General features: G+C 41.4%; 1 protein-coding gene across 1 annotated transcript in view; it reads right to left on the bottom strand.

Moving 5' to 3' along the window:
• The window catches only part of SLC13A3 (solute carrier family 13 member 3), a 76728-nt gene extending 62409 nt beyond the window's left edge, over positions 1-14319 (bottom strand). Inside the window, exon 1 of the mRNA XM_031951571.1 lies at positions 14127-14319. Coding sequence (XP_031807431.1) covers positions 14127-14237 — 111 coding nt within the window. The 5' untranslated portion in view covers positions 14238-14319. The remainder of the gene's footprint in view (positions 1-14126) is intronic.
• Positions 14320-17681: the final 3362 nt, after the last annotated feature.

The raw sequence follows: 17681 nt of genomic DNA on the forward strand, positions 1-17681 counted from the left end.
CCTTCAGCCTTTCTGAAATTATCCACTTGACCATTTCTTATAGAACACTAATATTCTCTAACATTCATATATCCTAATTTATTTAATCACTTCCCACCTGATGGTCATCCCCTCAGTTTCCAGTTCCTTGCCGCTACAAAACAGGTTGTACAACCATTTTTGTACATGTGAACCCTTTTCCCTTTTGTTGTGATCTCCTTGCAATACAGACTCAGTAGAAACACCACTGGATCAAAGAGTATGCACAATTTGATAGTCCTTTGGACATTGTTCCAAATTGCTCTCCAGAATGTTTGGACCAATTCACGACTCCACCAACAATGCACCAGTGTCCCAGTTTTTCCACATCCCTTTTGACATTGATCATTATCTTTTTCTGTTATCTTAGCCAATCTGTGAAGAGTGAAGTTGTAACTCAGAGTTGTCTTAGTTTCCATGAGTCCTCCGGCTGGCAGCCAGCCGGGTCCTCACTTTGTGTGCTGCATACTGATGCTCCCAGATTGAATCCTGGGATGTTCAGCGGCTTCCCATGCAATTCTTGTTGGCTCGATTATGAAATGTGATCTTACTCCCTGCAGTGGGAACAGCACGCAGCCACTTGCTAAACAGTCAGGTGTCCCCATGAATTAAGCTGGCCTATTTATCCATCTGGCCAGGGCCCACAAAGAATTAGGGGATTGTTTAAGAAAGTGCAAAGTGTTTAGTTGCAGCTAAAGAACAAAAATGCTTCAGCCAAAAAGGGCAGTCAAGATGAAGGGGCAAAAGTTTCAACAGTGCCTTTCAGAGTCTGGGAAGGGTGAAGCTCCTTCCCTTTCCTGACCCAGGGCCATGGTAAGTGTGAAGGGAGACAGGCCCTCCTGCTGGCTAGTCGCTGCTCTCCAGGTTCACCTCCACTAAGCCCATGATTCCATCTTCTTTGCTCCCCCATCCAAAACAGGCTGGCTCTTATCTCCGTGCCTCTGCCCACTCTGTTCTCTCCACTTTCCCTTCAGACTGTAAACTCCTTGAGGGCAGGGCTTGTCTTCTGACATTCTTTGTATCTCCGGGATTATTGAAGTGCCTGGCGCACAGTAGGTGAATGATCCAGACTGCTATTCTCTGCCTTCCTTCTGCACAATCTTGTTCATCCTACAAAGCCTTGTTCAACCACACTTTCAAAGTCCTCCCCGACCACAACTAGCCCACGGTTGCTCAACTTTTTCTCCCTCCTTCTCCATATTCTTTTGACACTTAACTAGAATATGCAAACAGCAATAAAAATCCACTGTGTTGGTGTCTTATGGTGACCCTAGATCACAAATTCCATGAGACAAATACTGTATCTTCTCTAAACTGTTTGTCTTCCCTAGTGCCTAACATAGATCTCTGAACTTAGTACCACAGACTCAAAGTAGGGAAGAACCTCAGAGGCCGTTTTGTCTGACTCCTCTTGTTCATGGATCTAGCCTAAGGATCACACAAGGAATAAACACCAGAGGTGAGATTTGAACGCAGGCGAGTTTTCTTTCCAATATACCTTTCTGCTTCCCTTCTTAACTGCTTAATAAGTAAATGTTGTTATTCCATCCTATATTTCAATTCTAATTGTTTTGTGGATTGTCTTCCCAGCTAGAGAGGAAGCTCCCTGAAGGCAAGGATTTCAGCATATGCCTTTGTCTTCCCATACAGTTGAGCAGAATGCTGAGCACTCAGTCCATGTCCAGTAGCCCATTAAATGTGAGATAGTCACATATAGGAATTAGGAGGAATAGGGGTTTTTTCCCCCATCAGTTTGAGTACGTTAGGGATATCTAATGATAAAAATGAGGCTCCATTTACCTAGATAATCATTTACTAGAAAGAGGCAGTAATGTAGAACTCAAGTAGAAACAAGTCTCTGGGGACATATTGACTTGGAAAACCACAAATTATTGTATTTTTATTTATTTGTTAAACATTTCTCAATTATAAGAGTTTTATGGCCGAGACCAACATCTCTATAAAGGGAAGAGTTCAGGATGGGGAGGCAGATTATCTGATCTTTAATCCTTGTTCTGCTGCTGACCGAGTGACTCTGAGCAAGTCCCTTCCTGTCTCTGGGCTACTAGTTTATTCCTCTGTAAAATAAGGGTCTTCCATCAAATTATTCTCTAACTTCTAATATTCTCTGATTTAAGGCTCAGAATGGAGCTGATAGCCCTAAGATCTAAGGGACAGAAGAAGATAAATCCAACTCAGTGTTCTCTGCACCCCTGGGTGAGTTATTTTAGTTTTCCTCTCAGCAGGATGGAGGGAATCTGTCAGAGCCCAAATCAAAAGATCCATTGTAAAATGGATTTTATTAACAAAAAGAGCAATTTCCTATCCCAGCATCAATAACTCCATAAGTTAGACCATGCCGTGTCAGAGGACATGGAGATCATTTTTACTCCCTGCCTTACTGAGGAGAAAACTGAGGTCCAGACAAGGAAAGTGATTTGCCTGAAATCCCGGGATAAAATTCAGCTTGAAGAATGAGGAAGTAGAAGCACGATGGGGCGCTCACACCCAAAGGTGGCTTTGCGGCTGGGTGTGGGACCAGACTATCAAACCCTCTCCTGGAAACACTGATCCAATTTTGATCAGATCACAGATTTAAGATTTTTGTCTTCAATAGAATCTGATTTAGACTTGTAAAATGTCCAGAAGGAAAGAGACTTCCAGGATGATCTAGCTCAACTTTCTAATTTTAGAGCTGGGAAAACTGAGGCCCCCTATACAAAGGAAGTTATTTACCTGAGGTTACATCAGGACTACCTCAGGTCTAGAAGCAAAGTCTCCCAGGGCTGTTGCCCCCCATTAGTTCATGTTGAATTCATACTTGGGTTTGAGAGAGCTGTAATAAATGACTTTTTACACTTTGGAAAAGTAACCCAAAATATGCCCTCAAATCAGGTTAATTGACTTGTCCAGGATCACACAGTTAGTAAATGTCTGAGGTTGTATTTGAATTCAGGTCTCCCTGACTCCAGTCATGTGAATTGGTTTTTAAAAAACAGATTCAGGGGAAGGTAGGTAGTACAGTGGATAGAGCACCAGCCCTGAAGTCAGGAAGACCAGAGTTCAAAAATGACCTCAGACACTTAACACAGGTAAGTCACTTAACCCCATTTGCCTCAGCAAAAAAAAAAAAAAAAAAAAAAAATGTAAAGATTCATCAGCTGTAAGGGAATGAGAGGGAACTTCATACTGTGTGCAGTCACCATTGAAGAGCCTATTTCAAAATCAAGGGGGAAGGCATTGAAATGAAAATAGGAACAAATAGGTGGGGCTATATGGGGAGTGTGCCATATAACAGCCTCCCTAATTTTTATTCTTATTATTGGCAATTGTATACTTAACTCAGTGGTTTCTAAACTGCTGAAGTACTACAAGTACCATCAGCACTCTCTAAATTTCAGAACTCCTAGGACAAGGCCATGGCTTCCCTTTCTTAGTTTTGCATTTGAATGTTAAAGAATCCAAGTAAAAGAAGCAAGGTCTATTTCCATGCATGTTAATACTATGGTCTGAATGTTAAAGAAGACAAGTTAGAAGAAACAAGATGTGTTTCCATGCAGGTTAATACTGTGGTTCACCAATGTATTCACCTATGTCATTATTAATTACCATACAATGTTAGAGTTAGATTTCTTCAGAATCTTCCAGTCTCAGGATTCTTAACCTTTCTTGTGTCATGAATCCCTTTGACAGTCTGGGGAGGCCTAGGGACCCCTTCTCAGAACAGATTGATTTATTTTTGTGTGTGTTGTTTAATTTAAAAATGGAAGGAAATGCTAAATTTCAGGAACAGATTAGTGAAAATACAGACATTATTTTTTTCCCATTCGAGCTCACAGACCTCCGAAATCTTTCCCTTTCCTGGTTAAGAACTCTTGCTGTGGTCCAACCCCCTCATTTGACAAAAGAGGGAACAAAGGCCAGAAGAGATGAAGCAATGTGCTCAGGGGTCACATAAAAAGAGCAAGCACAGCTACCCTGTTATAGTAAATAACAAAACCAGGGGTGGTACAAGTTTCTCCTCCAAATCTAGGATGCTTCCCACTACTCATCAGATAGTCAATCAACCAATCAATAAGCATTTATTAGGCACCTACTATCTACCTGCTCCCGTGCTAGGGGCTGGGGTATGTATACAAAGACAAATCATCCCTGCCCTCAAAGAGCTTACATTCCACAGCCTCTTGGTTCCTTACAGGTTGGATACAAGTAGCCCCAGTAACTCCATTTCTACAATATACCAAAGTAAACGTCAGGTTTAGATAATGCAGCAAGATCTAGGAATAAGTCTCTTGGGCCTCGGCACTTCTTTTTCCCATTCAAGATGGAAGGAAGGCAGGAGGGAAACCCCGGGGGCTTCTCCCCCTGCCCGTTCTTACTTGTGGTGCTGATCATGCCTCCTGCATCCTAAACTATGCACCCTCTGCTATTCAGGTCTTAACTCCCACACTGGCCTGCCAATCCCTCTCTCCAACTTTGGGTTTCTTTCCTTCCCCCACCCCAAGCCACTGCATTCTAGCTCCCAAGCTCCCTCTGCACGAGAACACACAATTCTGCACCCCACCTTCTTCTGTTGCAGTCCTAGGGCTGCCAACTTCAGCCCTCCCTTCCCCCACCCGCCCTCAAGTCCAGGCCCCCGGCAGCCTGGGGCTAAGGCCAGGCTTTTTTCCCCTCAGTCCCTGCAGAAGGAAGGAAGGATAGCCCCAAGCCTCCTAGCAGCCAAAACACAGAACTAGACCCAGAAACTTTCAACATGGGAGTGATTCCATCAAAGCAGGGATGCTAATACAGTTTTAGCATTTAGTATAATAATTTAATTTAGTATATTAATATTTGTAAAGAGCTCTATGAAGTAAGATTACCAGACTGAGAATTGGGAAGGGATCTCTGATCTGAGATCAGAAGATCACAAGCTTAAGAGTTGGAAGGGAGCTTTGAGATCATTTAGTTTAATTCTTCCTTTCCAATTTTTTTTGGCGGGGGAGGGCAGGATCATGTGCTTTATGTATAATTTAATTTACCAAGAATTGCCAACTCTCTTATTTTAAAGATGGAGAAATTGAGGACCAGAGAAAAAATGTGGATTACCTAAAGTGGGACAGGGACTAAGAAAACGGAGCAAGGATTCGAGTCCTTTCTCTCTAAAGCCAATGTTCCTTCTATTAGAAAATGGCAGAGCAAGTCAATAAGCATTTATATACCATGAGCAGAGACTGATAATTAAGAAAAGGATTATTTGAGGCCATTTCCAGATCTCCAGATCTGGTATATACTGGTATAATGCAGTAGAAGGAGCCACATCTTGCCTTGGATGCCTGCAACACTTGCAACCTTAGGCAAGCTTCTTGATTTCTCTGGACCTCAGTTTCCCCATCTATAAAAGGAGGATTCTTCCATCTTGAGATCTGGAATCCTGTAATATGCTCCTCAACAAACTGTTAATATTTAGTAAGTTAATGTTTGTAAAGTGATCGATGAAATAAGATCACAAGATTGAGAACTGGAAAGATTCTGATCTGAGATCAGATCACAAATTCAAGAGTTGGAAGGGAGTTTTGAGATCATTTAGTTTAATTCCTCCTTCCCAACTTTATTGGGGGGGGGCAGTCTCACATGCTTTATGTATAATCTAATTTACCAAGAATTGCCAACTCTCTTATTTTAAAAATGGAGAAACTGAGGACCAGAGAAAAGACATGGATTATCTGAAATGATACAAAGGGTCAGAAAAAGAGCAAGGATTTTAATTCTGGTCCTTTCCTTCTAAAGTCAGTGTTCTATCCGTTAGACAATGGCAGAGAAAGTCAATAAACATTTATGAAACAGTGCTGTGCACTGTGCTAAGCCCAGCATCCTCAGCCCCAAAGAGTGCAGGATCTAGAGTCAGAGAGAAGACTGGATGAACAAAGCTCAGCTCCCATCTGTGGGACCTTGGGCCAGACATGACCCTCTCTGGGTAGTAGTATCTTCATCCACTAAATAAGAAGAACCACTGCACCCTTCCAGCTCTAAATCCTATGGTACATTTTATAAAGAAGAAAATGGAGCCTTAGAGAGGCAGTATAAGTTATACATGGTCACACAGCTAGGAAATGTTGAAGTTTCAAATCTATCTCTGACTATGGAATGAAAGGTTATCAACCATAAAAATTTATGCCAGCTGGTAAGTATAGCAGTTTATCAATAATAATTCCAATAGATTTCCATAGCAGTGGACCATAAGACTGTAGATTTAAGAGCTGAAAGAGAACTTAGCCCTCATTTAGTCCAACACCTTCAGATTTTTCAGATAAGCAAACTGAAGTCTCAATAAGTTCCCAAGGTCACACAATATCTAAGTGACAATGGCTTGATTTGGATCCAAGTCCTCTCATTTCAAATCTATTGCTTTTTTCCATTGAACTGTGTAGCTTCTACAAAGGAACTTTACAACGAAAAAAAAATCTACAAAATTTTACAATTTACAATTACAAAATTTACAATTTCCTTACAACTTTGCCTAAAATAGGTAATATTATTGTGCCCATTTTATAGGAGATAAAACAGAGCCAGGAAGGTGGTTTAGATTTCCAAAGGTCCCCTGGATATAAATGACAAAGTCAGAATTCAAACTCAGGTTTAGTCTTACTACAACACATTCCTATCTATCTAGGAAAGCATCAAGCACTTATAAAGCATCTACACTGTGTTAAGTGCTATTCAAACATTACTTATTTGTTTCTCACAGCAACTTTGGAAAGTAGGCACTATCCTTATCTCCATTTTACAGATGAGAAAACTGAGGGAGACTGAAAGTAAATGATTTATCCCAGTCACACAGCATTATCCTGACTCCAAGCCCACCATTCTATCCACCACACACCATCTAGAGCTGTTTGCTACCTCTGATAAATACATGCTTCAGTCAGATTAGTAATAGAGATATTGTTTGAGTTATTTTGCTCTCCATGGGCTTCCTAGAGGGAAGTTAAGCTGCTTTGGAAAAAGTAGGCTGGTAAACTTGGATTCCTTATTTGCAAGGCTGTAATTTCTTGATCTTATTGTCCATTGAATACCAATTCCCCAATTTGTTATCTTCCAGGATGACAAATTTCCCAGGTTTACAAGTACTTCACATCATACACTATCGCACACTCTCCCCTTCACGTAAACTGGCTTTATCCTTTTCAGGCAGAATTAAGGCATCTTTGTAATGAAAACAAGGTCTCCTGGTGAGATTGAAACTTGCAATCTCAGCATTCCAGCTCAGCATCCCACTCTCTTTCCATCCCTGCTGACAACATTCCCGAGTTAGGACATAATGTAAGAATTGTTCCCCCTGGGTCAGTCCTGTGAACCCCTGTTCTCACAGTCCTGAATTCTGTCTCTGGTGTGACTCCCAGGGAGGGAGGGGATAGCAAGGTAGGGTTACTCTCAGTACCATCTACCTTAAAAGAGTTGGAACATATGCTAAATTTCCCTTCAGTGCCCTAGCTGAGGCTTGTTATTTGGGGAGTTCTTTGAACCTACTTACACTTCCAGCTTACACTACCTCTTTGAGCATTGATTACATTCAGTGTCTACTATTAGTGTAGCCTTAGCTCAGCCAAGTCAAATTCCCTTCTGTGATTCTATTTCTTCCTCTGCAAAATGGGAACAATATATATATTTGTATCAACCAGTCAATAATAAGTTTTTATTAAGCCCTACTATGTAGTAAACACTGAAAACACACAGAAAGGAAAAAAAAAGCATCTTTGTTTTCAAGAAGCTCACAGTCTAATGCAAACAACTATGTATTAACAAATTATAGACAATATAAATTAGAAATAATCTCCGAAGGAAAACGCTAGCCTTAAGGGAGAAAAGGAAAGTCTTATTTCAGAAAGTGGGACTTTAGCTGGGACTCAAAGGAAACCATAGGCAAAGGTGAGAAGAGAGACAATGTGAATGCCTAGAATCAGATGAAGTATCTTGTTCAAATAACCCAATGTCTTCTAAATGAATAAAAAGAATTTAGGATTACAAAAAACAAAAGATAATGAAATATCTTTAGGAAGATATTTTAAAATCCAACTTCATAGACCCCAAGTTAAAAATACTTGCTCTAAACTGAGCCCTTCATTTTATGGATAAGGAAACTGAGGCTCAGTGATTTGCCTAAGATCAGGTGAGAAATAACAGGTTTGAACTCAAGTCAAAAGTACATTTTCACTGACACCATATGGCCTCATATACCTATATGGCAATTTTGTTTGTTCAGACACTTTGTTGCCTATTTTTTTCCTTTATTCCTTGTAGGATAATTTTTTTTTTTTGATATTAGCAGAGCAGGTATTCCCATTTTACAGATGAGGAAACTGAGGCTCAGGGAAAGAAAAAAACTTATTCAAACCCATCTAGAAAATCAGTAGCAGAGTCAGGATTCAAATCTGGCACCTATGATCCCTAAAGTTGGGGTTTTTCCCACTCCCACTACAACTGCATCCCACAAAGAGCAGCCCAGTGAGCTCTAGCTTTCAAACCTGGGTCTTCTTCTTTCCATTATCTTGACTTTTCTTTGGTTCTGTAGACATTGCTCATACAGAGCTTTGCTTCTGCTGCTCTTTGCCCTCCTGACAGTTTAAATCCTTTAAACAATCAATCAATAAGCACTTATTCTGGGATGGCAAGGTGGTGCAGTGGACAGAACACCAGGAGGACCATCAGACATTTAACATTTACTATCTGGACAAGTCACTTACCCCCAATTGCCTCGACAAAAATAAAGGAGGAGGAGAAAGAGGAAAAGGAGGATGAGGGAAAGAAGGAGGAGGAGAAGGAAAAAGAAGAAGGAGGAGAGGAAGAAAAAGAAGAAGGAGTAGGAGGGAAAGAGGAAAAGGAGGTGGAGGAGGAAGAGGAGGAGGTAGAGGAGGAGGTGGAGAAAGAGGAGGAGGAGAAGGAGTAAAAGGAGGAGGAGAAGGAGGACAAGAAGGAGAAAGAGGAGGAGGAGGAGGAGGAGGAGGTGGAGGAGGAGGTGGAGAAAGAGGAGGAGGAGAAGGAGTAAAAGGAGGAGGAGAAGGAGAAAGTGGAGGAGGAGGAGGAGAAGGAATAGGAGGGGAAGAGGAGGAGAAGGTGGAGGAAAAGGGGAAGAGGAGGAGGAGGAGAAGGAGAAAGTGGAGGAGGAGGAGGAGAAGGAATAGGAGGGGAAGAGGAGGAGAAGGTGGAGGAAAAGGGGAAGAGGAGGAGGTGGAGGATGGGGAAGAGGAGGAGGAGGAGGAGAAGGAGAAGGAGAAGGAGAAAGAGAAGGAGAAGAAGAAGAAGAAGAAGAAGAAGAAGAAGAAGAAGAAGAAGAAGAAGAAGAAGAAGAAGAAGAAGAAGAAGAAGAAGAATGATGCGAAGTTGATACAGCACCAGTCCTAGAGTCAGGAGGACTTGAGTTCAAGTTTGACCTCAGACACTTAACATTTACTGTAAAGCTGTGGATATCCCGGCAAGTCACTTAACGCTAATTGCCTCTCTCTGTCTCTCTCTGTCTCTCTCTGTCTCTCTCTGTCTCTCTCTCTCTCTCTCTCTCTCTCTCTCTCTCTCTCACACACACACACACACACACAAGTTTTTATTCAGTGCTTATGTACCTGGTATTGTGCAAGGTATTGGAGATCTAAAGACAAAATCAAAGTAGCTCCTACTCTCAAGAAGCTCATAATCTATCTTAGCATATAAATATAAAAGAATGGATAGAATGTAAGAGAGCTTGGTAGTGACAGCTAAATAGGAAAGGAGGAGGGAGGGAATCAGAAAAAGCTTCCTCTACCGCATATGAAGCATCACTTGGCTAAATTGTACCTTGAAGAAAAAGAAAAGGATTCTGGTGAAATGGAGATGTGGTATATGTAAAGAATAGAAAGGTCAGTTTGATTAGACTATAGGACGAGAGAAAGAACTATATCTGAAAAGATAGGTTGTGGACAACCTGTAAAGTTCTTTAGAAGCCAAACAGAGAAGTTTATAGAATTCTTCTTTCCCCGAGCAATAGAGAGTTATTGAAGTGTGATGAACAGAAAAGTGTCATAGTCAAATCTGCACTTAAGGCAATTATGTAGAGGCTCCAATTCCCAGCATCTTCTTCATAAAGCTTTCCTGACCATCCCAGCCCCTGTTTTTCTCCCTCTTCCTTCATTGTATTTGCGCTTTATAATCTAATTAGTTCTATCCAACCTAGAATCTTTCACTATTTCCCTAGTATTTCTTGTCTCTCTACCTCATTTGCAAATACCTCGAGAGAAGCAACGGTCTTCTCTTTCTCTGTATTGCCCACAATTTAGCTTTGCATAAGACTACACAAAGAGTAGACTTTCAGGAAACACTTGCTGAACTCTCTTTTCCTTCTAGAAACTCAAAAGTGTCATTTGAATAACTATCAACTTTCTCCATTTGCCAAGAAATGGGATCTGGAAGGGATCTCTCTCTCTCATAGCACATTCTATTCAATTTGTTGATATAAATATATGGGATAGAGTAATATGTGTGCAGATAGAAGGCCTTGACTTGGGCATGATCTGGATTCAAATCCTACTTCTGACACATAGTAGCTGTGTGACCATGAGCAAGTCACTTAAGCTTTCAGTGCCTGGGACAATGCCCTAAGATGATAAGGTTTAGAAGAATTATCCACACATTTATATAATGATAGATTCACACACACACACACACACACACACACACACACACACACACACATTGACTATCCATCTTCACCCCACCTCCTGCACCCAAGGCAATTAATTCCTCCAAGGCAAAAAATACATAAAATCTGGTATCTCTTATAGCACCTAGCCCAATACTTATACCAAAGTCTTGGTGCAATTTTAGGCTTTAATGAAATTAAACTACCCAAACTTCTAAAATATTCTGTAGTAGTTATTGTTATTGAGTTGTTTTTCAATCATTTCTGACTCTCTGTGAACTAATTTTGGATTTTCTTGGCAAAGAAAATTAAGTGGCTTGCCATTTCCTCCTTCAGCTCATTTTTACAGATGAAGAACCTGAAGCAAATAGTAAATAAATGTCTGGGGTCAGATTTCAACTCAAGAGTCCTAAGTCTTCCTGTCTCCAAACCTTTCACTCTCTCCACTGTGCCATCTCACTGCCTGAATATTCTGGTTCTTAAGGAATATTTTTGAAATTAATGTTGAATAATATTAAGGATAGTTTCTGACCCCAGGTAATTCTATTCTTTCAGATGGAGCCAATTTGTTCCTTAAATTCTGCATACACTATGTGTCTTAACCTAGAAAAAGATAGGATGCTTCATGCTTCTTCTCCTACCTTAAAAATGAGGATTTTAAAGTAGCTTTGGAATGAAAAGTACTATTTTGATAGGATTGAATTAAAACAGTGTAGAGGAAAAAAAGGGGTGAAAGAGTAAAGAAAAGAAATGACAGGAGAGAAAGGGAAAAAAGAATAGAGTAGAGAAGAAAGGATAGAAAGATGAGAGGAGAAAATGGTGGAGGACAGAAGAGGAAAGAAGGAGTGGAAAGGAGACAGAAAGAAAAGTAGAGTGGAGAGAAGAAAGGGAAGAGAAAAAGAAGAAGGGGGAAAGAGGAAGGTAGAGGGAAGAGAAGGGAAGAAAGGGGGAGAGAAAGAGTACAGGAGAAAAGGAAAGGAAAGATGAGAGGATGAAAGATAAGAAAAGAGAAAAGAGGGGGAGGAGGAGTAGTGAAGAGAAGGGGGAAAAGAGATCTGAAGAGAAGAGAGGTGAGAGGGGAAATGAAGAGAGAAAGAGAAGAGGAAAGGAGGAAAAATCAGAAAAGAAAAGAAGAGAGAGGAGGGAAGAGGAAAAGAAGAGGGAGAGAGGAGTAGAAGAGAGGGTACAAAGGGAAACAAAGAGAAAGGAAGAGAGGAGTCGAGCAGAGGAAGGGTAGAGAAGTAGAAAGAAGAAAAGAAGAGAGGAGATGAAGAAGGAGGAAGAAGTGAGACAAGACAAAGAGAGAAGAATAAAGAAGAGGAGGAAAGAGAGAGATAAGGAGAGAAGAGAACAAAGAAAAAATAGATAAGAAAGGAGAGATAAAAGGGAGAAAAAAGGAAAGGGGATGGAAGGAAAGAAAAATAAAAGAAGAAAATCTGCTAAAAAAAAAACCATATATGGATTATCTGTACTACAAATAACTGAGACTTATTATATCAGTCCCTTCTGAATATTCTGCTTACTTTTTTCTCTCTTTCCAATTGCACTGTTCATTCATTAATGGAGAAAATAGAAGGCCTTGGAACTCAAAAGTGTTTTTCTTCCCCATGGGAAACAAGCAAGAAGTGTGAATGGACACAGCTTACTGACTTCCATGGTATTTATGGCTTCTCAATGCTAAATGTTAGATCACTTTTGCATAGTTCTTCATAACAGTTTTGTAAGGTAAGCTATTACAGTCCTTGGTGGCGAGGGAAGCAGAGTGATCCAGATCTGTAATTTCACTAATGTCAGAGGGTTCCCTCCACCAATATAGATTAGTAACTCTTCTGCAGTTTATAGTCTTACTTGCCTGAGACATGGAGAGATGAAATAACTTGTTAGGGGACAACAAGACAAAAAATGTCAGATATAGCTCTTTTGATATGGTCTTCCTAACTGAGCTCTTTGTGTATTATTATAACTATATTAAGATGATGATCCTGAGGCTCAGAGAGGTGAAATGATTTGCTCACAGCTAATGAGTAGGAGAGACAAGCCCCCATTAAAACCCTTGTGTCTTATAAGGTCTATCCATTTTTGTTTTCCTTATGTATCATTCCAAGTCTCCAAATAGTCAAAGGCGAATTTCTTCTGTTGAGACTCTTTTGAATCCACTCAAGACTTTCCCCAGATGAAGGAGAGTCCTCTTCCTATACACAAAAAAGGGATCTTTAAATCATACCTCTAAGAGTCACTCTATCCCTTTTGAGGTCCAGATAAATTTGTTCCAGGGAAGTTAGGAGGACCAAAAGAATGGAAGTGGGTGTCAGAAGATAGGAGTGGTGTGATTTCTGACTTTAAGTCCAAAGAAGTTTAAATACAGAGTTTAGGAGACAATAGAGTCAAATGTGGAGAGAAGGAAGGAGACAGAGTTGGGGGTTAGTTCCTCCAAATGTGGGAAGTTGGTACTCTATCTGCAGAAGACCTAAGCAGGGTAAACCCTGGACACTGGAGAGATGTACTGATGAGAGATCCAGAGAAACCCCTAGAAAGTAGTGTGATCAGAGGGTTATTTCTTCAGAAGGCAAAGGAAATTGAAGGTGAAGCAGCTTATCAAATGGAAGTATATGACATCGGGTTGGGAAAGAACTCCGATAACAGGTGGGAGCTGGGTTGACAAGGCACAAGGAAGAAATCTGAAATCAAATTCTATCAGAACTGGAAAAGTCTTTAAAGATCATTTAGTCCACAGCCTCATTTCATAAATGGGGAAACTGAGGACCAGGGAGGATAAGTGACTGTCCAAGATCATACAGCTAATTAGAGGCAGAGCTGGGACTAGAACCCAGATCTCCTGACTCCCTAGCAATTCAATGCTTTCCATCAAAGAAAATCTGTTCGGGACCTTTCACAGCAGACAATTTCTTTCACAGCCCCAAACCATCGCCTCCCAACAAAGTTCCCGGATTCCCCCGGAACTCCACCAAGTAAATTCAGACCCAGAGAAGCCTTCTTGATTGCAGAGACTACGGAACCTAATAGGAGACCTGAGAGGAGGGATGTCAAACAGCCAGAAACAGTAAGACAGAAAGATAAAGAGATAGACAGACAGACGGAAGGACTGACGGACTGACAGACAGATAGATAGCACTGGGAAATCGTTAAAGAGAAAAGGAAGGAGGGAATGCATTCTCCCGCGGAGTCTGGTTGCTTCTGGCTTTCCCGACCGGAGAAGGCAGAAACCGGGAAGGGGGAGGACTCTGGAGAGGGTATGCTGAGCAAGTGGGAAGGAGGACGATAGGGAACGCGGAGAGTGGAGGGGCAACTAGCCCGCGGGTCGTCTGGCGCTCCTGTTCTGGGCCCGAGGCTACGCTGCGCTGCCCATAAGGAAGGGACACGCAAGTTGGGACACCTGTGTGGGTGATGGGACGCACACAGGCTCTGTCGCTCCGGGCTGGAGCTTGGGGACCGGCGTTACCTGGGGTGGGAGGCTGAAAGGGATGGGCAGCAGCACCAGCGGAGTGGCCAGCAGCACCAGCAGACGCCGGATGCACCACAACTTCGTGGCCAGCGCCCCGAGCGCCGCCATAGCCCCACAGGACCCGAACCAGGGTCCAGGTTAAGAGCGGGGCCAGCAGCTGGAGTGGGGCGGCCCGGGGGACAGCAGCTTTATATCCTGGGGGAGGGTCCGCACGGGGGAGGGGTCTGCTGCTGGGCGGCCCCGGCCCGAGCCCAGCCGGACCTCCCCGCCCCCTCGTCACTCTTTCCCTCCGCCCACTCCCGGGCAGCTGGTCCCTGGCAGAGGGAGGAAGCGGGAAGGGCCCCGGGGCCAGAGTTCCTCAGCTGCCCCAGTGGGATCCCCAAAGATCTATTCGGGCCAAAGAACGTCTTAGGACTCAAGTGGTGTTGAGGCTCCAAATAGACCTGGACCTATAGTGCTGATTCGGACCTGTTTCGTCTTAAGCTGTGAGCAAGTCACTTCTTTCTGAGCCTCGATTTTTTAATCTGTAAAATTGAGCCAAACTTTCTTCACTAGGAAGTTGTTGAATATCAATGAAATGGCATAGGTCGGAATGCTTTGTAACTCTACAAAAATATTCAGGATAGGGGATATCACTGATACTAAATCGTGATGCTTCCCAGTCTTATACCTACGGGAAATCTTTGGGCTTTAAAATTGAATAAATCAATAAAATAAAAATTTTAAAAACTCACTCGGAACTTAGCTTAGGTCTGATAGCTTAATAGAAAAGAGCATCAGCATGTCCTTCTAAAACCCAGGGTCTATTTGCTTCGAAGAGGCAGCAATATATCTTAGAAAAAGCTATTGCGATTCCTTCTTCTTATTGGGAGTTATATGTCACAATCTTAGGGATCCTGTGGTTGGTTCTTTCTGTGGCTTTCAGTGAAATTGCCTTTACAGAATTTCATGCTTCCTGCAAGAAAAAAAAAAAAAAAAGAGAGAATTCCTATCTCCCAATAGGTTTGTCTTACACCGTTGGGGATGGCGAAGAGTGTTGGTACAGGCATCTGTTTGACCTTCTAGCCCCAACCCATCCTTTAAGCCTTGTTGAACAATATTCCTCTTCTCAAATTCTGCCATCAAGCCAAAATGATTTTTTCTTTATTCCTCACTCACAGCCCTCCATCTCCCAACTCCACCTCTCTGCCCCAGGTATCTCCACAGCTCTGAAATACAATCCCCTCTTACCTTTATCTCATCCAGGGCTTCTTTCCTTTAACATTCAGCTCTCTTTGGGGAGGAGGGAGGAGCTGAGGTTAATTGGGGTTAAGTGACTTGCCCAGGGTATCAGAGTTAGGATGAGTCAAGTGTCTGAGACCAAATTTGAGCTCAGGTCCTCCTGACTTCAGGGCTGGTGCTCTATCCACTGAGCCACTTAGCTGCTCCTAACATTCAGCTCTTCTAAAAGAAACTTTCTGATCCCCAACTCCTGCTTGTGCCTTGACTCCCAAACTAAGTCATATTTAGCTACTTTGTGTGTATATATTTATATTTATTCACTTTATGATATGCTGTATTTATTGCTGTATATGTTTATTGGTGCTGTATAAATGTATTGCTATATGTCTGTTCATATTTATTGTTGTCTGTCCCCTTTCTAAAATTAGGTTCATTAAAAATAAGGATAGTTTATTTCTTAGTACTTGTACTATTAATGCCTAAAACAGTATCTGGCATATAGTAATCACTTAAATAATTGATTTACTGATTTATTGACTGATTAATCAAAACAGAAATTCCAGAATTCTTGGAGGCATTCAAATGCAATGGAAAGACCAATGGATTTGCAGTCAGAAAGATGGGTTTGAATGCCAGCTTTGTCATTGCTATATGAATGACTTTGAGATAATCACAGTTTTTCTGGGCCTCAGTTTCCTCAGCTGTAAAACTAAGGAGGTGGACTAAATGACTTCTAAAGTTCCTTATAGTTTTAAATTTATAACCTTTGCAGTAAGAGGACCTGGAAATACCTTGAAGGGAAGAAAGATGATGAATCTTACCAGAGAGTTGCTGGTTTTTTAAAAGAGTCAGAAACAAATGTGGAAGTGATATCTCCCATATCCTAAGAACCATTTCCAGGAATAATAACATTAATTACAATTCTTTACATGTATTTAATGCAAAGTTCATAGTTTTCAGACCCTTTCAGTCTGCCATAAAATTTTATCACAACCATCTGAAGTTGTCAGAAGAGATATCCATTTTACAGATGAAAAATAGGACATTAATAGAAGAGCTGGGACTAGAAGCTCAGACATATTGATTGACTTGTTGCACATCTCCAGCAAGTTAGTGTCAAGAACAAAAATGAAGGCTCTCTGACACCAAGCCCAGAGCTCTTTCCAGCATTATCTCCTTCCTATACCCAAAGGACTGGTCTTCAAGGCTAATGGGAAGTTATCAGGGACCTAGGAAATCTCTTGCAGCATTATCTCAGTTTAAGCCCCTAGAGTGGAATTAAAGCATGAAAGAAGGATATATAAAGAACTTTACTGGGAGAAAGAAGATCTGAGCTCCAATCATTGTCATAATAATTATAATCCCAACAACTAGTCTGAACCAGTTTTCCTGCTTTCAGTCTTACCTTTCCTCTCCCAGCCTATTCTGTATGCTGACGTCAGTTTAATCTTCCTAACATAGTACTTTGATCATATCTGAACCTTATTCATATGCCTTCAATGATTGCTACTGAGGCTGGAACTCTCAGAGATGCTGAAGAGAGTTTTGCACTGGATAATCCATGAGATCTTCCCCATTCTAAGGTTCTAGACTTCAAGGTCTCCATCATGTGGTCCCAAACTGCCTTATTTTATAACCACTCCCATGCTTAAACTCAGTGGTATCCTAATTGTTCCTCCAATACCTCCTTTGTTACCCCCTAGATTTTTTCCATCTGTTTCCTGAATCTTCTACTACTCCACCTTTCCAGGTTTTGTTAAACCTTCGAGTCCAATTCAAGTCTCTCTTCAAGCAGCCTTACCTGATCACTCCAGCTCACAATGATATCTCCTACCTCATTGATCTCATTACTGTATTAGCTGCCTATTCTCCTCATTGTATGTTTAACAAAGGGTGGCCAATTTTTGTTGGTGTTATCTTTTTTCATATGTGAATCTTACCTCCCCAGCTAAAGTATAAATTCCATGAAGGTAGAACTGAATTTTTTCCATTTTGTATTACCAGCACCAACCATGGGACTTCATGCACAAGAAACAATCCAATCTAACAATGACCAAGAGCTCACTATGTGCTAGGTACAGGGGATATAAAGATAACAACGGAAACAATCCCTATTCTCAAAGAGTTTACTTTCTAATGGAAGAGACAAGTGCATATGGTAAGTGTATACAAAAATTTATCCATTTATCCACATATATATATATACATGTATATATATATATAGAGAGAGAGAGAGGGACAGAGGGAGGGGGGAGGGAGACAGAAAGAGACAGAGATAGACAAAGGAAGGGAAGGAAAAAGGCAAGGAGGAAGGGAGGGAAAGAAAGATAT

Source organism: Sarcophilus harrisii, chromosome 2, assembly GCF_902635505.1.
Source record: "Sarcophilus harrisii chromosome 2, mSarHar1.11, whole genome shotgun sequence".
NCBI lineage: Eukaryota > Metazoa > Chordata > Mammalia > Dasyuromorphia > Dasyuridae > Sarcophilus > Sarcophilus harrisii.